Genomic DNA, 21,043 nt, shown 5'->3' with positions numbered 1-21,043 from the left:
AGTGTGATCAAAAGGGGATTTTGATCAAAGGGAGCATGAAACTCAACGACATAGCTTCAGGGCTCGAAACCCATTATGCACTTACCTGTACTGTTCAGTAAGCTTTGTTTACCGGCTCGCTGGCAAACACACCTCTCTTTTTGGGAGCGTGGGGTGGGGCGGAGCAGAGTGGACTGTGCCAAGCTGGGAAGTAATGCTTCAGTGTTAGATAGCGGCTTCGTGTTCTTCCACCACGTGGACCACTCAGTATGGTTAGAAAACAAGCATTTGTCAGGAAAGTTGCTTGATGCTGATGATACCAGAACTACCTCTTAAAGGCTTCCGTTTTCAGTAATAATGTTTTATTATTATGTATAACATTTCTGTACTGCTGTCCATTAATAACAAGTTACCTGGGAAAGTTCAAAAATATAATTACAGTGGTACCTCTGGTTACGAACGGGATCCATTCCGGAGCCCCGTTCGCAACATGAAAAGAATGCAACCCGCAGCGACGCATCTGCGCACGCATGGGTTGCAATTTGCCGCTTCTGCGCATGTGCTGGCCATCATTTTGCGCATCCGTGCATGCATGAGCGGCGAAACCCGGAAGTAACCCTTTCTGGTACTTCCGGGTCGCTGTGGGACGTAACCTGAAAGAAAGTAACATGAAGCGGATGTAACATGAGGTATGACTGCATTGTCATTACCATTGTCATCATCATCATCATCATCATCATCATCATCATCATCAGTGGTGTGTGGTCAATGGACTACGGGGACTAGGCTAATCCCCTAAAGAGTCCACTAGCCCTCCCATCACCTCCCCAAAGCTCAACTGGCTTTGGGAAGGATGTAGCAGGGCTTCAGCATCCTAGAGGCCTTGCGCCTCCATCCCAAAGCCTGGGAAGTTTCTTCCCAGCTTAGGGAGGGAGGTGCGATGCTCAGACCCCCGACTCAATCTTCCTTGCAAGCTGGCACTTCTGGTCCTAACTATCCCCTTGCCAAAAAATTCACTGCATGCCATGGAATCAGTCATCAGCATAGAAGTTAAAACTGAAGTGTAACAACTAAACTCAGAGGTAACATCTTAAACAAGCAGTAGGGAACCTCGGGACAGGGATGGACTAGTCCTCAGGAATTTCCCACAGGCCACACTCCCTTGCTAGTCCTACTTGTTGTAGTAGTTTAGTCGTTTAGTCATGTCCGACTCTTTGTGACCCCATGGACCAGAGCACGCCAGGCACTCCTGTCTTCCACTGCCTCCCGCAGTTTGGTCAAACTCATGCTGGTAGCTTCGAGAACACTGTCCAACCATATCGTCCTCTGTTGTCCCCTTCTCCTTGTGCCCTCCATCTTTCCCAACATCAGGGTCTTACATCAGTCCTACTTAGTGCCCCCCTTTGGTGTTTTAACCAGCTGGTATGTGATAATGGCCCTTGCTCAGCTGAATGCAGCTGTGTGCATAGAGACGTTTTGTTGCTGAGATGTAGCCTACAGTACAAAGACAAAAGTCCACTGGCTTTCACCTTTGGACCCGCCCACTTCTTGCTCTCTAACCATCCCTACTTTTGCCTCTGGCTCCACCTACCACTGGCATAGGTTTCTCCACCCTTGACACAGAAGATGGAAAAGAGGACGGTAAGAAAAGGTACCTGAGGAAAGAAAGGATGAAAAAAAGAATGTGAAGGCCCCAGATCGAACTCTAGCTATGCACAAGCAGCGCCAAGTAACAACCACATCCTCATAGATGGGAATGTTCATATATATATATATATATATATATATATATATATATATATGCATCCAGCCAATTCCTTCAAAGCAGGGTGAAGCTTGAGATACAGGTACAAATGAGCACCTATCCAGGTGTATTAATACATCCTTGTTACCTTCCTGTGTGGAAGCCTGTTTCTGTGAGCAATTCTGTTGCTTGACCGAGGTGGAAATCTGTATTGATTTTATCTTTGTCTTTATTAATCTGTTCTGATGAGTTCATTTTGTATTTCTGACTACCATTTTTTTATATTTAAAAAAAACAGGTTTACTTATGAAATAGCTCCAGTATTCATTGTAATGGAGGAGATCATACTTAGAAAAATGCAAGAAATTATCGGATGGGGGGAAAGTGAAGCAGATGGCATATTTTCTCCCGGTAAGTAGATCAGAAATTATTATTCATTCAATGAGTCTTATTCAAACCCTAGAACCGACATGGATCATTTGCTGACATTTTAAAATGTGAACATTAATTTGAAGATAGCCTGTGTATAGAAAGATGAATAGATACTGGCTCAAAATCACTGTAAGAACATGTTTCTTAAGGGGAGGGCAGAGAAAGTGGTATGGCTAGATTATCAAATCAAAGCTGTAAAGAGAAAGACTTTTTTCTTTTGCTGTGATCAGGTATCACACTAAACTATGGCTTAGTTTCCTTCCAGCCTTGTTTGCTCTACTTCCCATGCCCAAGAGGAGGACTTTGGATGGAAGTACCCATCCAAACATTTATGTAGGCCACTACAGCTGCTCGGATCTTATTAGCCCCAAACTGGCAAGTGAGTGAGGTCCTTACAAAGGAGGATTGGCAACTAAAAATGATATACAGAGCACTTTCTTCCCAACAAAGAGCTTTTATGCTCTCAAGACTAAATGCTTTCCCCTCCGTAGTGACCACAGGTAGATGCTCACAAATTCCTTATCAATCCTGCCTGTGTGCCTTCAATCAGGTAGTACCAAACTCACTGGACCATATTCTTTTGGACTGCCCTTTGCACAGCAGACTCCGCAAACAGATGCTGAGCAAGATGTTGGACCTGGGACCCACAGGTCAGAGAAAAAGCCAAATGAGGTTCCTCCTAGAGATTAGGGATTAATATCCATTTTACCCGAAAGGGTTCTTAATGAATCATCCCTCTAGGGCAGGGGTCAGCAAACTTTTTCGGCAGGGGGCCAGTCCACTGTCCCTCAGACCTTGTGGGGAGCCGGACTATATTTTGAAGGGGGGGAAATGAATAAATTCCTATGCCCCACAAATAACCCAGAGATGTATTTTAAATAAAAGGACACATTCTACTCATGTCAAAACACACTGATTCCTGGACCATTTGTGGGTCGGATTTAGAAGGTGATTGGGCCGGATCCAGCCCCCGGGCCTTAGTTTGCCTACCCATGTGTTATGTTGTACTATTCATTCCCAAGGAGACTAAGCTATTCAAGCAGATGCTTTTCTTTCTTTATCTTCCAGGGGGCAGCATATCAAACCTCTACAGTGTTCTAGTTGCCCGCTATAAACGTTATCCTGAGATTAAAACTAAAGGCATGACAGCCATTCCAGACATCATACTCTTTGTTTCTGAACATGTGAGTATGCACTTGCAATAAAGTCAATGCGATGTTATTTGCTTGTGATATGGTGCCTTTTAATGATAATCCTGTAGAGACTTGTTATCACTATATTTTAGTAAGGCTTTTTATAAGACCAGTAATAAACCTTTGTAAGCTTCTTTTTCTTGTTGTTTAAGCTGTGTGTGTGTGTGTGTGTGCACTGCTGATATGTTTGTCTTGCGAGAACCACCACCCTAAGTCAAATCTAACCGAAATCAATCAGTTGCACCAAACATTTTATGCATGCATGCAAAATGGGTACAGCCATACCTCGGGTTAAATATGCTTCAGGTTGAGTGCTTTTGGGTTGCGTTCCGTGGTGACCCAGAAGTAATGGAACGTGTTACTTCTGGCTTTCACCGCTTGCACATGCACACACTGTCAAAATGGCATCACGTACTCCAAATTTGCCACCAATTCATAGTAAATTGGGGTCATTTCATTCCAGCCCTAATTCAAACATCTCTATTGTTATCCATGGCCAAAATCTGGGGGGGGGGGAGGGGGGGAACAAAAAACCTGGTTCTGCAAGTTTCAAGTAAAGACTGTGTATACTCTGTGAAGATTTGCCTGATTCCCACATTGTGACCAAAATAGCTCAAATTTATGCCTTGTTTCATTTGCAAAACCAGGTGGAAAGTTTTCAAATATCAGATTTTATCTTCACCCATTGATTTCAATGGAGCTTAGTCATAGCTCATTGCTGGCCTTAACTGGACTGTGACCATTGCCAACTTCATAAAATAATGGTTGGTAACCAGAGAAATCTCAAGGATGCCTTATGAGCTGGTGGCAATACCTTCCTCTGTGGAACAAAACAGTATTAGAGATGATATATGTTTTGGAATGGTTACCCTGAAACCAGCAAACACAGGAATGGGCAGTTTCACCGTGTATGATGTTCACTCTTCTCCTCAAAACAATGATTTAAGTAGTATTTTAGTTGAATTGTACTCCCCTAGATGTCAACAGACGACGAGGGCTTAAATCCCTGTCTTGTCTGTCTTTGTATTTCTTTAACATAGAAGCAATCGTCAAGCAATCTTTCAGCTCTAATGTATGTTGTGAGATCTTTCCTCTATTTAACCTTTTCAACCTTACTATCTAAGAGCCATTATTCTGTAAAGAAAGCTGCAGCAGTTCTTGGGATCGGAATGGATAATGTTATTGTCGTCAAGTGTGATGAAAGGTAAGGCCTTCAGCTGCTTTTTGTGCATGATTTATATATCCACTCAAGCAATTTACTTGCATTTGCAGAGATGTGTGAACCTTTTATTTCTTCATATTCTAGATTCGCATATTAGGAACACTTCCCCCAAAAAACAAATGTGTTGCTTTCACAATGCAGAACTGAATAATGTTTTCTGTATTTTAGGCATAATATATGAAATAATATCTTAACTGCATATCATTCAGTGAACTGCCTGTTTAGTCGCCATATTTCAATAAGTAAAAACCAGCACACCCTGAAAGTTGCTGAGCTTTTTTTAGGAAACCACAAAAATTGTTTCACCGTTGACAAACCCCAAGGTTGTTGATTTTTCAATTGACTTGCCTAAGAAAGTATCGGCTTTTGAAAATTACGAACCCCTGGACGTCAATCGACTTTTGAAATCCCGGTTTAGTTATAGGCCCAGAGGTCTCCCTAAGCAATTGGCTTCATTCTGCAATGGCTTCTGCACCCAACAGTCATGTTTTTCACAGGTCTGATAATAATTTCTCAGACCTCCTGCCTCTTTTGGGCTACTTGGCTAAAAACCATTTAAAGTTGGGAAGATTAACATCTTGTTTAGCACAAGAACTCCATTTGGTGGCTGCCTCCCCCAAATTCACTGGGCATTGCATCATTTCAAAGCATTCTGGGAAAATACAATGGTGACCACCTCAAAAAGTGGCAGACATCAGGCGATAGCTGCCCAAATCAGCTCTGTCGCTACAGCAAAAACAACAGTTAATGGTTTATGTAAGGAAAAAACAATGAAAATAAATGAACGGAAATGAATGAATTGTAGGAAAATTCCAAAATCCGTATCAGGAGAATACTTTTAGCAGGTCAATCAAAATGTCACAAAATAACATAGGGGCTTTTCGGTTCTCCAGAACAGAATGGACGAGACCAGGAAACACTGCTGGTAGTGAAGTCATGGTGTCTGCATTTGGGTCATAGCTCACATCCACAGCAAACATTTCAAGCACATTTAAAGTTCATGGCTTCCACACAGAGCTACAATTCCTAGCATTCTTTGGGGGAAGCTGTATGCTTTAATGTTTGGTGTGGGTGTGACCACAGTCTCCAGATGGAATGTGAGATAAAATAGCAGACATGAAAAGGAGGTTCTGTTAGGCGCCATGAGGATTTCAGGTGCCAGCCCAAATTACAAAACTGTGTGTATGGTGGTGGGGAAATATTGCACAGAGCCAAACATCCTGTTCCTCTCTGAAGCAGTGCATTGAGACTTGACATCTTTCCGCAGGGCCTGCAAGACAGAGCTGTTCCACCAGGCCTTTGGCCAGGGCACAGCCTGACTCCCTCCTTTGGCAATCCTCCCAGAACTCTAGCCCAATGGTTGCCATCAATTTGATTTGAATTAATTTTATAATGAAATGATTTTAGAATGTTGTATTATTTTATTGTTGCTAGCCGCCCTGAGCACAGCTTCGGCTGGGGAGGGCAGGATATTAATAATAATAATAATAATAATAATAATAATAATAATAATAATAATTGGGGTTTCTTCCACTATGCAGAACTTTAGCTTGCAGGGGGAAATGGATGGTGCCCTTAATGGTTATGCATATGGAATGATGCATGATGAGTCATATTTAGCAAGCACTGCTGCTGCTGCTTTGTTCTTAACAGGGGGAAGATGATTCCATCTGAACTGGAGGAAAACATTATCCAAGTCAAAAAACAGGTTTGGCTTCCATCACCTTCATGTAACCTTTCAGGTCCTTGTACTATAGCTACTCTGCTGGAATTTAATTGTGTTTGTGATATCCCTATTGAGCTAAATTGGACTTTGGCAGGTTATTTGGAACTAGTCAGAAGGGTCTCTAGCTCCCTCCCCCCAGACAAGTTAGCAGGTGGTTGAGGATGACTTGGTGGCTGCTCCTCATCTCCTCTTCCTCTTTGTCCTTTGAAAGGGATGATGGTGAAGGAGGAGGACAGGGCTAGGGAGCTTATGGTCCTCCAGGTGTTACTAGAATCCAACTCCCATCAGCCCCAGCCTGTTTAGCCAATAGTCCTTCCCCTCAGGAGTAGGAGTCACCACCTTTGGAGACCAATAACAAAACCTGCCATTGGTACCAGGCCTAGTGATCCTTTTTATGGTATTAAAAATATGCCATATGAAGCAGTCTCAAGCAACCATTAGAGCAGCCTATCTTAACCTGTGGGTCCCCAGATGTTGTTGGACTACAACTCCCATCACACCTAGCTAGCAAGGCCAGAGCTCAGGGATGATGGGACTTGTAGTCCAACAACATCTGGGGATCCACAGGTTGAGAACCACTGGACTAGAGAGTCTCACTAGTGGAAGCCTGCACACAAACTCCCACCAGTGCAACTGGGTTTCTCCTGCCTCTGTTGTCATAGTAGCAAGTTGAAATGCCTCCCAATTTTAAAAATATTTTAAGTGTTGAAGAACGTATGAGCTGGACAAAGAGAAAGGAAACCCAAGAGTTCTGATCTGTAGGCTGACAATCGATGACGATGATTGTGCACACGAGACAAAGAAGGAAAAAAGAATAGATTCTTCCACCTGTGATTCATCAATTCATTTTTCCAGAATATAGGTAAAATGTCTTTGCGATATATCACATTGCCACTATATCCTACAGTGATGCTTGCCAAGAAAAGGAAGGAATCTTACCATGCTCTGCAGCAAAGGATTATGATGTTTTACAACAGTTGAGCTTTCTTTGGGCAGAGCTGTTGAACTTTGTAAGTTTTGACCTCCTGGGTAGTTGCCTAGGAAGGTATAAAGACAAGGGAATGTTTCTTACCATCCTTTTTTATTCAATAATTACACAGAGAGGCTATAGAACCCAGCCTCTTGGATCATGACATTGTCCTGAGGGAAGCTCCATCCCCTTCTCTCCTACTTCCTCATTCGTCGTCATCATCACCTCCTCTACGGGTGCCTCTAAGTTTCCTCTGTCTTTGAGCTCTTTGCTCTCCTACTTTTAAGGCTCGCCAGGTTCTGGGAGTTGGAGGGTCTGGAATGCTTTCTAATGACAACATGTCAGCCAGGTGTTGTTCTGACTCTCCCATGATTTCCCAGCTTTCCCCCTCCTCTGCCTCTGAGCTGCAACCTCCCTCAAACCCCTGTTGTAAATCAATACTTTCTTCCTCTCCCTCCTCCCTGGAAGGGTCAGGATGGGCAGGGGGTCTCCACCATTCCTCCTCTGCCCAGTCCCTGACAATTAGTTTTCTTTAACAGTGGAAGCAGGTTTTCAGATTATACACAGCTCTTCTTCAGGCTTTGATTATGAGATCAAAAAATGAACATCCAATAGACAAGATACAAACAACTGGGTAGTCAGACTGATGGTTACTTGGTTGCAGAAGTTTACTGGTCATTGCTGTTGGCATGGAGATAGTCTAGGCTGAATGCAAACATGTCATTCTGATGTCATGTGTGATGTCATAAAGAGGATATGCTTTAAGTCTTGGGAAAGCCAAAAGCAGTTAACAGTCAGACTGCATCTCAGCCCTGTCAAGATGGATCTCCATAATAGGTGATGAATAGTTTTATTTGGGGGATATATTAACTTTTACTATTGGGGAAAAGTTTTAGATTGGTTTGCCAGTGTGTACCCCATTAAGTTGAGACCAATAGATAGATATTCACAACCCTGTACCCATCAAATAATCAACTTTATGGGTGACTTTGGGACTGATTCACACAACCACATTTCCTTTCTCTACTCTATACCCTGCATCTCTCCCACTTCTTCATTCGTCAACCTTATCACCTCCTCTATGGGTGCTGGTAAGGTCCTCTTCCTTCAAGCTCTTTGCTCTCCTACTTTTCAGGTTCGCTGGGTTCTGGGAGATGGTGGGTCTGGAATGCTTTCTAGTGTCAATGTGTCAGCCAGCTGCTGCTCTGGCTCTCCCATGATTTCCCAACTTTCCCCCTCATCTGCCTCTGAGCGGTGACCTCCCTCAAACCCCTGTTGTAAGTCTATACTGTCTTCCTCTTCCTCCTCCCTGGAAGGGTCAAGATGGGAAGGCCATCTCAACTATTCCTCCTCTGCCCAGTCCCTGACAGCTGTTGAGCCAAATTGCAAAAAGGACATTTCTGACAGCAGCGTTCCCCGTATGTCCAGGAAATTCTGGATGTATGGCAACCTAGGTTATGACAAAGGACAAGTCCTTGTTGCATGTGCACTAATACAGCCTGCCATCTTGAATTTGTTTTCAGGGCAAAGTACCATTGTATGTAAGTGCCACAGCCGGGACAACTGTGTATGGAGCTTTCGATCCACTCGTTCACATAGCTGACATCTGCGAGAAGTATAACCTCTGGATGCATGTGGATGTAAGGTGGTTGTTGGCTATCTGTTCCATCTTGCTCCTGGAAGTTGAGTTTTGAGATGTTAAATGATTGTAAAATTATTGAAATGTATAAAATTGAAAATCAATTTTTTTTTTAAATCTTCCAAGCAAAGAGATCAGTAGTACAGTGGTACCTCAGGTTACATATGCTTCAGGTTACATACGCTTCAGGTTACAGACTCCACTAACCCAGAAATAGTGCTTCGGGTTAAGAACTTTGCTTCAGGAGGAGAACAGAAATCGTGCTCCAGTGGCGCGGCAGCAGCAGGAGGCCCCATCAACTAAAGTGGTGCTTCAGGTTAAGAACAGTTTCAGGTTAAGTATGGACCTCCGGAACGAATTAAGTACTTAACCCAAGGTACCACTGTATAGCTACTAAATTCAGAATGTCTATAGGATTGTCTGTAGATTGGATTCTTATTCCATTATGAAATGTACTTAAGATGAGTTGAAGGCAAAATTTAAATAAACGGTGTTGGTGAAGGGTGGCATTCTCCCAATAAGATAAGCGTGTGTTTCATTTCTGATAGGCAGCATGGGGAGGCGGCCTGCTTCTGTCAAGAAGGCATTCCCACAAACTGAGCGGCATTGAAAGGTAATTGAGCGGTAATGTGAAAGGTAATCACATTATATTCTTTAAGGGTACGCTGCAGCAAGATCAACGTATTAGCCAGTCTTTTTACTCGCTTCAGACCTCTTGCTAAAGTGCAGACTATAAGGCCTGTCACCATAGTAATAGTGACTCATAGTAGGAGCGGAAGCAAGTTGTTGCACTGAGTTTGAGGGGGAAAGGAGAATAAATCTAGAGCAGTACCAAGTTTTATATTATGGAAGACAGGGGTGAGGAGCCTCAGTCCTGGGGGCTGAATGTGGCCCTCTCTGGCCCCCGAGATCCTTCCAAGGCCACAGCCCTCCCTACGCCACCAATCTGGAGTGCTTGTGTCTGGCTACAATGTGTCCTTGAATACCACAGTCTTAATCTGGATGGTCCCTGGAAAAGAGCCTGACGTTGGGAAAGATGGAGGGCACAAGGAGAAGGGGACGACAGAGGACGAGATGGTTGGACAGTGTTCTCGAAGCTACCAGCATGAGTTTGACCAAAGTGCGGGAGGCAGTGGAAGACAGGAGTGCCTGGCGTGCTCTGGTCCATGGGGTCACGAAGAGTCGGACACGACTAAACGACTAAACAACAACAACAAATCTGGATGGAAGGAGTGTGCATGTGTATGTCTGGAATCCTCTGACTTTGACATGGCTGGAATGTAGCCTCTTGTCAGGGAGCCGGCAAGGAGAGCAGGTCGTTTGCAGATCAGAGAAAGAGAGTGAAACACTAGCTAACGTACAGTTAGTTTCTTTATTAAGAAAGTAGAACAAAGAGGACATGGAGATTTCAAAGGATTGCTCCTGCCTAGATGAAGCAGTTGCCAGATTGGCTTGTAACTCCCCCTCCACTCTCACTCCTTCTGTGTCAGGCCCCTTCCTCCATCTACGGTGAGCCCCAAGGGACCCACTTTGTGTCTGCTTAGCTCTGTGGTATGCAGCAGACATCTTGTTTTGGGAACGGGGTTCAGGCTGTCAGAGAAGGAGTCAGAGCAGCACCGTGGTGGACCAGCCAAGTCTGATTCCTGGTCCTGTCCTGTTTCCTCCTCTTCATCATTCTCCAAGCTCCCAGCCTCCAGTACTTCCCAGCTCTTCCCTTCCTCTGTAGTGTGGCTGGTTCCCCAACCACCAGGTTCCAGGGTCCAAACCCTTTCCCTCTGCACTTTCCCTGGGGGGCCCTTGGCCAGGTGGCTTCCTCATCCAGCCAGTCTCTGACACATCTTCTACAAAGAGTTGCACCTGTTCCCCTGCCCACCTTTTGCCTCCCTTTGCCCCACTGCTATGCACCCCCCCAAAAAAGTTGGCTGAACAAGACCCCTCCTCCCCTGATGTAAGAGACCTACAAGTTTATTTGCACTCTGTTCCCTGTTGGCATAATTTCATACAAATTTTTTTTTGCAGCATCAAATGCTGCGTCCCCATTCTCTCGAAAGTCCTGCTGACTTTTCGTTTTGCTTCCCCCGCCTCCCGCTCCCCATTCTCCTGTCAAGTTGCTTTGATGATAAACCTTGTGGATCAAAGTTGCTGATATGAACATCTCTATAAAGTATTATTAGGTCGGTGACTTCATCGCTAATGCTTCCAACTAATATTTATGTGCGCGTTTATATGGTTCAGAGTATACGACCCATTTCAAACCTGGCATATTCATTATCTTTTAATTTTCTTCTTTACCTAGGGCTAATTCTGTCACGTGGAATCCTCACAAGCTGATGGGAGTTCCGCTGCAGTGCTCTGCTTTCTTAGTCCGTGAGAAGGTAACACCCACCCCTTTCCTACCATGGACAGAGCTGACTATCTCAGGGCAGACACGGGATCCCAGACCAGTTTTCAATGCTGCTTCTTTAAGAAGGAGCTAAGTTCCACACAAGCATGACTAGATTTGCTATCTGATGCTAGGATGTGACTCCTATTGCACCTGGTAGGACTTGATTTGGAGAAAACATGCGTATGACTGGGTTGTAAAGTGCATTTAGTTGTCCGCATCTGGAAAGCACCAGATTGAGGAAGGCTGTGCTAGGCTACATATCTGCAGGCGATGTAAACATAATAATGTGTGACATGCCAAGCTGAATGCAGTCCATCAGCTATGTAGTGTAGCCTGCTAGATGCTGGCTGTGTGCGCAGGCAAGGATTTTGAAGTATCCAGCAGGCCATAATATGTGGGAGTAGACTGCATTCAGCTTGGTGGGTCAAAAGTTGTACCGAGTCTGAGTTGATCTCTTTGACAAGGAACACACTGGCTGGGGCAACCCAGCCAGATGGGCGGGGTACAAATATGATGATGATGGTGATGATGATGATGATGATGAATACTTGGGTTGTATCCAGACTAACTCATTCATTTTTATTTAATAATATTTATATACTACTTGATTGTTAAAAACCCCAAAACCTCAAAGTCAGGCATCCCCAACCTTCATCCCTCCAGATGTTTTGGACTACAATTCCCATCATCCCTGACCATTGGTCCTGTTAGCTAGGGATCATGGGAGTTGTAGGCCAAAACATCTGGAGGGTTGCAGATTGGGGATGCCTGCTCAAAGCGGTTTACAAAAGGGATAAGACAATAAACGTATATATAAAAAACCAGATTGTGGTGGTCCTGATGGCCTAGGCCAACTAGATGACACACTGAGGGGTCAGCTGAGCAAATAGAGGGGGGGGGGCAGATGCAACGGAAGCCTGCCTCCCACAGGTCCGCTTCCCATGCCCCGCCCCCGAGGCCGCCGTGGATTGACCCATTTGAATGGGCAGGTTTGGAAGGAACCCATGAGCCTCCACGAAGGCCAAGGGGGACAGGGAAAAACAGCTAAGATGCTGTGTCGTGTCTGGGGAAAGAGGAGGCACCACATTAGCCTGCAAACGCTGCTCATTGGAAGCAACTGTTTTTTTGCAATACAATTTTTTATCAAATTTTTGCAACATTTTCACAATAATCTTCATATCAAGTAATTACATTGTTTCATAAATTGACTTTGCGCCCCCTCTCTACCATGTTTTTACTCAAACCTTTTCTGCTGCATTATATCTTGATCGATTACAAAAAGTTTCTCGACGTACCGTGACCTTATCATTTTTCTTCCACTGCTTTTGTCTCGAATCCTGCCTGCAGTTTCATTCGACTATAGTTAAAACAGCTATTTAAAGCACTGAAATCATCGCTGAAATCAGTGATAAGCTAAGAATATATTTTAAAACACATGTAAACATTCTGCACATCTGGGGGAGGCATGTCTGAAGCAGTTATGGAAAGGAGTGCAGTGAAGACACCTGCTTGATGTCAATAGGGAGTTCCAGATTGTGAGTGTGGAAGATCAATTTCTTACAAATCCAGAGAGAGTATTATCTGCATCTGCAACAGTGCCAGATCCACAGACTGAGTGGGCATATATGGGGAAAGGTGATCTCACCTGTAGAGTCTCATGCTATAGCCCCACTGAAATCAGTTGTATCTAAGTTAATTGTGACTAAGTTATGCCATTTATTTCAATGGGGCTAGAACATGACCATTGTCATCATGCCCAGCTTGTGGATTTCCTTTAGCCATCTGGCTGACAATTGTGGAGATCAGGATGCCAGGCCAGATGTGATTAGAGAGATCTGTTTCAGCAGAGTTCTTCTTTATGTTCCCTGTACATGTACATATCATGTTCAGGCAAATCTCTCAGAGCAGGTTCTACAAAATCATTAAAATGTCAATAAATTATGTTTACTTCCTGTCACTGAATAGTTTCAAACGTGAAGGTGATTTCAAATGCAGCATTATCTTCACAGTTCTATCCCTCCGCTAGGGTCTTCTCCAAGCCTGTAATCAGCTCTGTGCCGGATATCTCTTCCAACCAGACAAACAGTATGACACAGCTTACGACACCGGGGACAAGGCAATCCAGTGTGGCCGGCATGTTGACGTATTCAAGCTGTGGCTAATGTGGAGAGCTAAGGTAGGAAACATCTTGCAGGGATCAGACTCCCACGTGGGAGGAAGTCGCTGAGATATATTGCATAACAATGACGTTCATCATGAAAAGATGAATCTGAAGCCATGGAAGGGAGGGAGAGGATGGGATAGCAGGGGAACTGCAGGTAAAGTGAGGTTGACAAACCCACAAAACTCTTTTATATTGATGCACCCAGGGCTTTTTTTCAGCTGGAACTCACTCAAACTCAGTTCTGGCACCTCTTAGGTGGGCACCATTGTCATTCTAAGAGAACAAGGGAGGTGTTCGTGGTGAGTTCTAGCATCTCTTTTTGTAGAAAAATAGCATCTGCTGAGGAACATCTGCCACAGTGATGCATTAGTTTCTGAGGGATATTCCAAAGGACATGTTTTCTTCTGCTCCAGAGGGTAGAAACTGAAGCAGTGGATTCAAATTACAAGAAAGGAGAATCTGGCTAAACCTTAGGAAGTAACCAAACAATTAAACCCCTGTGTTGCAAACAAATATCAGTAATATCCAAAGGCAACACGATGACCAAGTACAACAACACAATGTCAATATAAACTCTTTATATAATCTATACAGAACATTGAACAATATGAATATATGAAATATGCACTCTCTGCAAAATCAAATAAACAGAAATCTTCTAAATCTCTGAAAGTCACAAAATATACACTCTTGATGGATTCTCTTGAAAACATAGAACCAAATAAACATAAGTCTTATAGGTCTCTGAAAGTCTTTGTGGGCTATGCAAGTCTCTAAGAGAAGCAACCATATAGAGTGGTTACATAATTTTATGACCACTGCTCCATAGCAATTGTTGTTATACAATTCCATTCACCATATGGATGGGATTATGAAGCATTTCTGTATTCTTCTGCTGTGCTGAAGAAGAATTCCATGAAATAGTGGGTATATCCAGAATCACTGTTCACTGCGTCTGTTTGCGGACAACTTTGGCAGCGTTGGACGTCATACAACAAAGCTTTATGGCTTGTTTTCACCAGATAAGCATCTGGCCCATTGCTTCTCTTAGAGACACCCGCCGGAACACCAGGTCCTCAGAACGCCCGATCTGAGGGGTTTTTTTGCGGGGAACCGCGACACTCTCGCGGTCTCCCCAACTTCAAAGTGCTAGGGCTCTTTCAGCCAAAAGAGCTCCCGACCGCCATAACCGGGCGACCAACCGGAAGTCCTCATTGCAAGTTTTTAAGCAGAGGTTGGATGGCCATCTGCCAGGGACTCTTTGGTTGCGATTCCTGCGCCACATGGGATTGCAGTAGATAGCCATTGGGACCCTTTCCAACTCTACAATTCTATGATTCTGTGACCTCATGCAGAGGCTTGGTCCATCAAGCTCACTAATGTCTACACTTGGCTGGAGGTGGCTCTCCAGGGTTTAAAGACAGCCCCACCTGAAGATGCCAGAGATGAACCTTGGACCTTCCGCATGCAAAGCAGTTGCATTATCTTTGAGTTTCAGCTCTTCCCTGTAGGCAGTGCACATATTGTCTAATTCAGAGATGGGGAACCTGTAGTCCTCCAAATGTACCTGGACTACAGTTCCTACAATTCTTGACCATTGGGCATGCTGACTAGGGCCAATGGGAGCTGGAGTCCAGCAACATCTGAAGGGCTGCAGGTTTGTTCTGGATTTCTGCTATACCTGTAGCCTACGGACACCTGGTTTTTGTAGGCTGACCTGTGAGTGGCCAGGAGGCTAGATTTACTGGCCTTTCCATCCTTTAAATAGTATGATACAGTCTAGATGCAAAGTGAACTCTCTCACTTTGTCTCTTTCCCTCCACTGATATCTTACAGGGCACGCGAGGATTTGAAACACTTATCAACAGGTTTCTAGAACTTGCAGAATACCTTTACAAGGAACTGAAGACAAGAAAGAACTATGAGCTTGTGTTTGATGCTGAGGTAAGTATTGAACAAGGAGAGTACTACTGGATTACATATTGATCCTGGCATCCTGCATCAAATTTAATTATTACTAATAAACAAACAGACCAACACACAACCCAATAGGAGTGACTGCCTCTAGCTTGTGGCATGTGCTCCTTGAGCTACTTCTGTTTCCTGTTCTCCAGAGCCATTTTGTTTGCTAAGTTCCACTCATCTGGCCATGTACATGACTCTGTGTACGAGGCAATTCCATTCAAGTGATTGTTTCAAAAAGTATATTTAAACTTTGTGCATCATGTTGGGTTTTTGGCAAAGTGGAAAAGTGATGATCAATGTCTCTGTGCTATCTGTCAATCAATCAATCAATCAATCAATCAATCAATCAATCAATGGATTGGAAACCTGTGATCCTCCAGATGTTGGGCTACAACTGCCACTTTCCCTGACCATTGATCATGCTGGATGAGGCTGGTGGGTGTTGAAGTCTAATAGGGTTGCCATATGTCCTCTTTTTCTAGGACACATCCTCTTTTCCACGATGAGAGTCATCACAGAGATCCATAGTTAAAAGTAGAAGTCGGCAAATGTGTCCTCTTTTTTGCTTTTCAAAATATGGCAACCCTAGCAGTCTAACAATATCCAGAGGGCCACAGATTCCCCACTCCTGATCTACAAAAAACATAGTTTTTTTTAAAAAAAAATCACAAAAATTGGTCTGAGTCAATGTAATCAAATGTTGAGCTGTTTTCATTTTTGAAAAGAAAAGGGAAAAAATTGATATTTCCAGGCTATGTGGAACTCAATAGAATTCCAGTGATCTATGAAGTTGGAATGCCTCACACGGCACACCTATGATAAGTAGAAGCCAAATAAATTAGGCAAAATAAGTAAATTAGATGCAAAGCATCTCGGGTGTTTTTTTTTTAAGGTCTATGAGCCACACATTGTTGCTTCAGCTGGTGTAGGATTGTGACGATCAATAAAATACTTCCAGCAAGTTTTCTTCTGCAATGTATGCAGATACTTGTACTGTGTATAGATATGAACCACAGGTAACCTCACTGATTTCCCTGAGCTAGTAATGGATAAAATGCTTAATAAAGATGTGAGTATCTGAAGGAGCTATCATCAGTTTTACGCAATATCCCAGAGAAGAAAAAAACCAGGCTAGGAAATGATGCTCAGTAAGAACCAAAGAGATATTAAAAGTAACAGAGAGGCTTTATGATTATAGCTGGCCGGTGTAAAATATATAATGTAAATATAGAAGCAGATGTGCTCTGCCACCAAATATGTGTGGTTCTTATGAGATGTTGCCGCATGAGTTTCATTTGTGCCCAGACGTGCTATGCTGAAACCCTGTTTCCTCCCAATTTGATGTAAGCCTAGTCTTGGGGAAAGAGATGCCTTTAAAGGTGAAAATAAATCATATAGATGCACCAGTGTCCTAAGCGTGATGACTGTAACTGGCCAAGATTGGATCCACATTGACACCAGGAATCATTTATGAATCAATATATCACAGAAGCAGTTCAGTGTAATCCGTCTGTCAAATGAAAACTGTCCGTCCTTTCAGTATATTGGATTGTGTCCAATGGAGATTTTGCACTAGCTTCTGCAAGTGCTTTCACAAGGAGTGATGGTTGCCAGTCCCTCCAGCCCAATGAATGTCGCCAACCCTCAAAAGCTTCTCCTGAGGTCTGAGGAGACAGTGCAAAACAGAGCATCCAGGGCTGCAATTGGAACAGGGCAATGGTGAAAATATGGTCTCTTGCTTTGAGGCAAGTGGAAACACTTCCAACGGCACAAAGCCACCATTGTTTGCAACCCAACGTCTGAAAGTTACACTTCAAGTATGGCAAATTCAACACCGAATTAGGGCTGCAATGAATTCAGCCTGTCGTAACCCACAACCCTTGCAGTTCGTAGATGAAGACTCTGATGTGGATGAGGTTCAAGTAACTCCCTTGATGGGAGAAACTTATTCAAAGGATGAATCTCCTGTGTTATCTCTGTCTCTCTAGCAGAAGTCAAGGACTAGAAGATGATAAGTTGAGGGCCAACCAAATCTTCCAGGGAGGCAGAGCTTTATCACTGGTTATCCTGTATATAAAGCTTCATTGAGCTTCATTGGGTTCTAGCTCCTTGCAGAGGTGGCATCTATTGTAGCAGCCTTAGTAGGGCCTCTGGGAGCTGTCCAAGGTACCATCTGCTTTCTTTGTCAATAGAAACTACCAGTTTCCCCTGTGAGCTTTGAATGTCAACGCATTTCATGCTCGGACCCACAAATTCAGCTGAAATACATGTCTTGGTTGAGTTTATTCTTGGCTGAGACCTTATTCATGACTGAATTTGGGTGATCTTCGGCCAGTCACTCACTCTCAGCCTAAGCTACCTCACAAGGTTGTGGTGAGGATAAAACAGAGAGATCCACACTGAGCTCCTTGAAGGAAAGGTGGACTATATTTGCAACAAATAAATGAATACTTTTGTATAAATTAGAATTCGGACTTTTCAGACATTGTACTGAGAGTGCTGACAGTTGTCATTTGACAAACTGATTTTATTGAACTATTTGTGTGACATATTTGCTAATAAATCTGGCTTCCCAATAGTCATCTCACCTGGGGGTTTGGGTACATTTAAATGATTTATTTTTGCTTTTTAAAGCCAGCTCTTTCCCAGAGACCAGGCTTATATCATACTGGGATGAATTTAGATTTCACAGTAACATACAACTGACTCTTGTAGGACCTTTTCTGAGTAATGATCGTTTTGCAACTGCCAGCTAGATTATGAAGCATCTCCAGGACTTTTTATATATTTGGAGTCTTACTAAACATTGGCTTCCATGTTAATTTTGTGCAAGGAAATTGTGAAAGCCAAGATTCTCTCCTTCAGATTCTGTAATCTTTCTGAAATATTTTATGTATTAAAAGCTTAGAGAGAATCATTGGGCTTAGGTTTGCTTCACATTCACACACAGTAAGCATTTGTGAGTGAATTGCACTAGAGAAATTGCTGAAAATGAATTGTGAAGTTTAGAATCTGCCCAGGTGGGTTTAATAAATGGAAACATTTGTTGCGGATAGACATTGGCATTTTGTAATTTGTATTTTATTTTGTTTCTCTAAGCCTGAACTCACCAATGTGTGTTTCTGGTACATCCCACCCAGCCTTCGAAAGATCCCAAAGGGACCAGAGAGAGAGAAAAGACTACATCAGGTAGAATTTCTCATGCAAACCTTTTTGTCATGGAAAGTGTGTACAGAAATAGGAACGCCAATGCTGTTGTTGTGAAGATCTGTTGCAGACCCCAATTTCTTTCATTTACACACCAGAACTAGGGATGAGAAAACTTGTCCATTTCTAGTCTGTGGCAGTTTTGCATATTTTTTAAATCTATAATTCCATTCTGTTGCATGTCCATGTCAACCTGCAATTTTAGGGGGAAAGCCTCTCAGGAATATTAAGGCACAGTTCTCTTAAAACACATATTTAAATGTGTTTCGGTGCATTCTTCAACCCTGAAACTCTTGGATGCTGATTCCTAGAGACTGGTTCCCTCCTGCTGCTGCCCATGGCTTAGTCCTGAGAGTGTCCTAGCTGTTGTGTTTATTACATCTTTGGAAGTTTTAGCCAATCATGCTACAGCACCAGTGACTAGATAGCCTTTTAAAATGGCTGTTCATAATTGTCTCATAATGTAAGCCCTTTCTTTGCATTTGTTTCCAATACTTGTATTTATTTTATTTAGAAAAATTTATAAACTGCTGAATCAAATAGTTCTCTTAAGAGCCATGTGTAGTAAAATTGTACCTAAAACACAGCAAAAACCCACATATACATAAAAATAGCTATTGTTTAAAGCATTGAGAAACCAGTAAAAATTTGGAAACAAAAATAGTTCAGTAGATTACATGTGGGTGTAAGTTTGCTGAAAAAAATGTTTGGCTGTCATCTAAAACTAATAATAATAATAATAATAATAATAATATGTTTATAACCCACCCATCTGGGTGGGTTACCCAGCCACTCTGGGTGGCTCCTAATCGAATATTAAAAACACAATACAGCATTAAACATTAAAAACTTCCCTGAACAGGGCTGCCTTCAGATGTCTTTTAAAAGTAGGATAGTTGTTTATTTCCTCTGCCTGGTTCCCTGTAACCTCACTTCTCGCAGTGAGGGAACAGCTAGAAGGCCCTCGGCGCTGGATTTCAGTGTCCTGGCTGAACGATGGTGGTGGAGATGCTCTTTCAGGTATACTGAATTTAGAGGGGATGCCTGCCAAATATTAAAAGCACTTGATAAAGCTCTTCTTCTGGATGAGCCAGTGTGGTGTAGTGGTTAAGAGCGGTAGACTCGTAATCTGGTGAACCAGGTTCGCGTCTCCACTCCTCCACATGCAGCTGCTGGGTGACCTTGGGCTAGTCACACTTCTCTGAAGTCTCTCAGCCCCACTCACCTCACAGAGTATTTGTTGTGGGGGAGGAAGGGAAAGGAGAACGTTAGCCGCTTTGAGACTCCTTTGGGTAGTGATAAAGCGGGAAATCAAATCCAAACTCTTCTTCTTCTTCTTCTTCTTTCACATGTCCAATGAGTTCCATCCTTTCTTTAAAACCAAACATTACAGTATCATATCTCCTCTGCTACAGATCCAGACTATTGCTACTGCCTATTCATGGAACTAGTTCCTAAATTATTCCAGAACATAATTGCAATTTTTTACATGTAACCATGTCTAGGTTGCTCCAAAGATAAAAGCGAGGATGATAGAAGAAGGTACTACAATGGTTAGTTATCAGCCTCACGGGAACCATGTGAATTTTTTCAGAATGGTCTTCTCTAACCCAGCAACCAAGAAACCAGATGTTGATTTTCTCTTGGAAGAAATTGAAAGGCTTGGGAAGGATTTGTGACAGCTGGCCATAAATCTCAAAAAGTGGGGACCAACATTTCATTGGTGTAGTGGATCCTGTTTAAAGTTTTGTCACTGTTGTTCTGATGACCTTGGGTGCATATTGAGGTTCTTCAAAGTAGGAACAAACCATGGTTAGAAGCTGCTCATCTTTAAAACTATCTTCAAATACAAGATCTATTAATATCGCATTTAAGGAAGGGGTGAGTAGATGATAGACTAATAGATATCCCATATCTCTGACTTCCATGTGTCTAATAATATCAGCACTTTTAAAGTGGTGTATTTTAAGCTTGCATAAGGTCTGTGAAAAGGGTGTGGCAAGAGAGAGGTAACTTAAGCTGGATCCCAAGCTTTGGCAGCTCAGTCATGTGGTTTGGCAACCTGCCCCAAAGCTGATGTAACTTAAACACCTTATAAAAGGTTTGTTTTGCCTCTGCCAGGCCAGCTCTGCCAGCAGTAGCCATGCTGTTGAGCGGAGTTTGGATGTGGTGTAGCTTTCTTTACATCAGCTTAAGTCACACCAACTTGCTTTACACCAGCTTCTTGTGCAGAGGATTGCTCCCTTAGGATTTGTCTATTAAATCCTATTTCTCGGATTTGGGATGCTGTTTTCCTTATGAAGACAAGAGGAGTCCATGTATCATTTTCTTAGAATTAATAGGCCCAAGTGAAGGAGATAGATCTAGATCTACACACACAAAAATATGGTGCACTTTTCATTGCCTTTGATTCGAA

General features: G+C 43.0%; 1 protein-coding gene across 3 annotated transcripts in view; it reads left to right on the top strand.

Annotated features, from left to right (window-relative positions):
- LOC310681543 (glutamate decarboxylase 1-like) overlaps positions 1-20,395 on the top strand; it is a 30,874-nt gene extending 10,479 nt beyond the window's left edge. For 2 of the 3 annotated variants that reach the window (XM_083449489.1, XM_083449490.1), the window contains 11 exons: positions 2,022-2,134; positions 3,224-3,339; positions 4,473-4,552; positions 6,224-6,278; positions 8,790-8,906; positions 9,454-9,518; positions 11,202-11,280; positions 13,318-13,467; positions 15,292-15,399; positions 18,520-18,609; positions 20,133-20,395. In XM_083449489.1, coding sequence (XP_083305615.1) covers positions 2,022-2,134; positions 3,224-3,339; positions 4,473-4,552; positions 6,224-6,278; positions 8,790-8,906; positions 9,454-9,518; positions 11,202-11,280; positions 13,318-13,467; positions 15,292-15,399; positions 18,520-18,609; positions 20,133-20,306 — 1,147 coding nt within the window. In that variant the 3' untranslated portion in view covers positions 20,307-20,395. The remainder of the gene's footprint in view (positions 1-2,021; positions 2,135-3,223; positions 3,340-4,472; positions 4,553-6,223; positions 6,279-8,789; positions 8,907-9,453; positions 9,519-11,201; positions 11,281-13,317; positions 13,468-15,291; positions 15,400-18,519; positions 18,610-20,132) is intronic. The other variant, XM_083449491.1, reaches the window with a different exon arrangement.
- Positions 20,396-21,043: the final 648 nt, after the last annotated feature.

This window comes from Podarcis tiliguerta (genome assembly GCF_965153285.1).
Source record: "Podarcis tiliguerta genome assembly, chromosome: 7".
Classification (NCBI taxonomy): domain Eukaryota; kingdom Metazoa; phylum Chordata; class Lepidosauria; order Squamata; family Lacertidae; genus Podarcis; species Podarcis tiliguerta.
The sequence above is the reverse complement of the archived record's forward strand: the minus strand, read 5'-3'. Positions and strand labels throughout refer to the sequence as shown.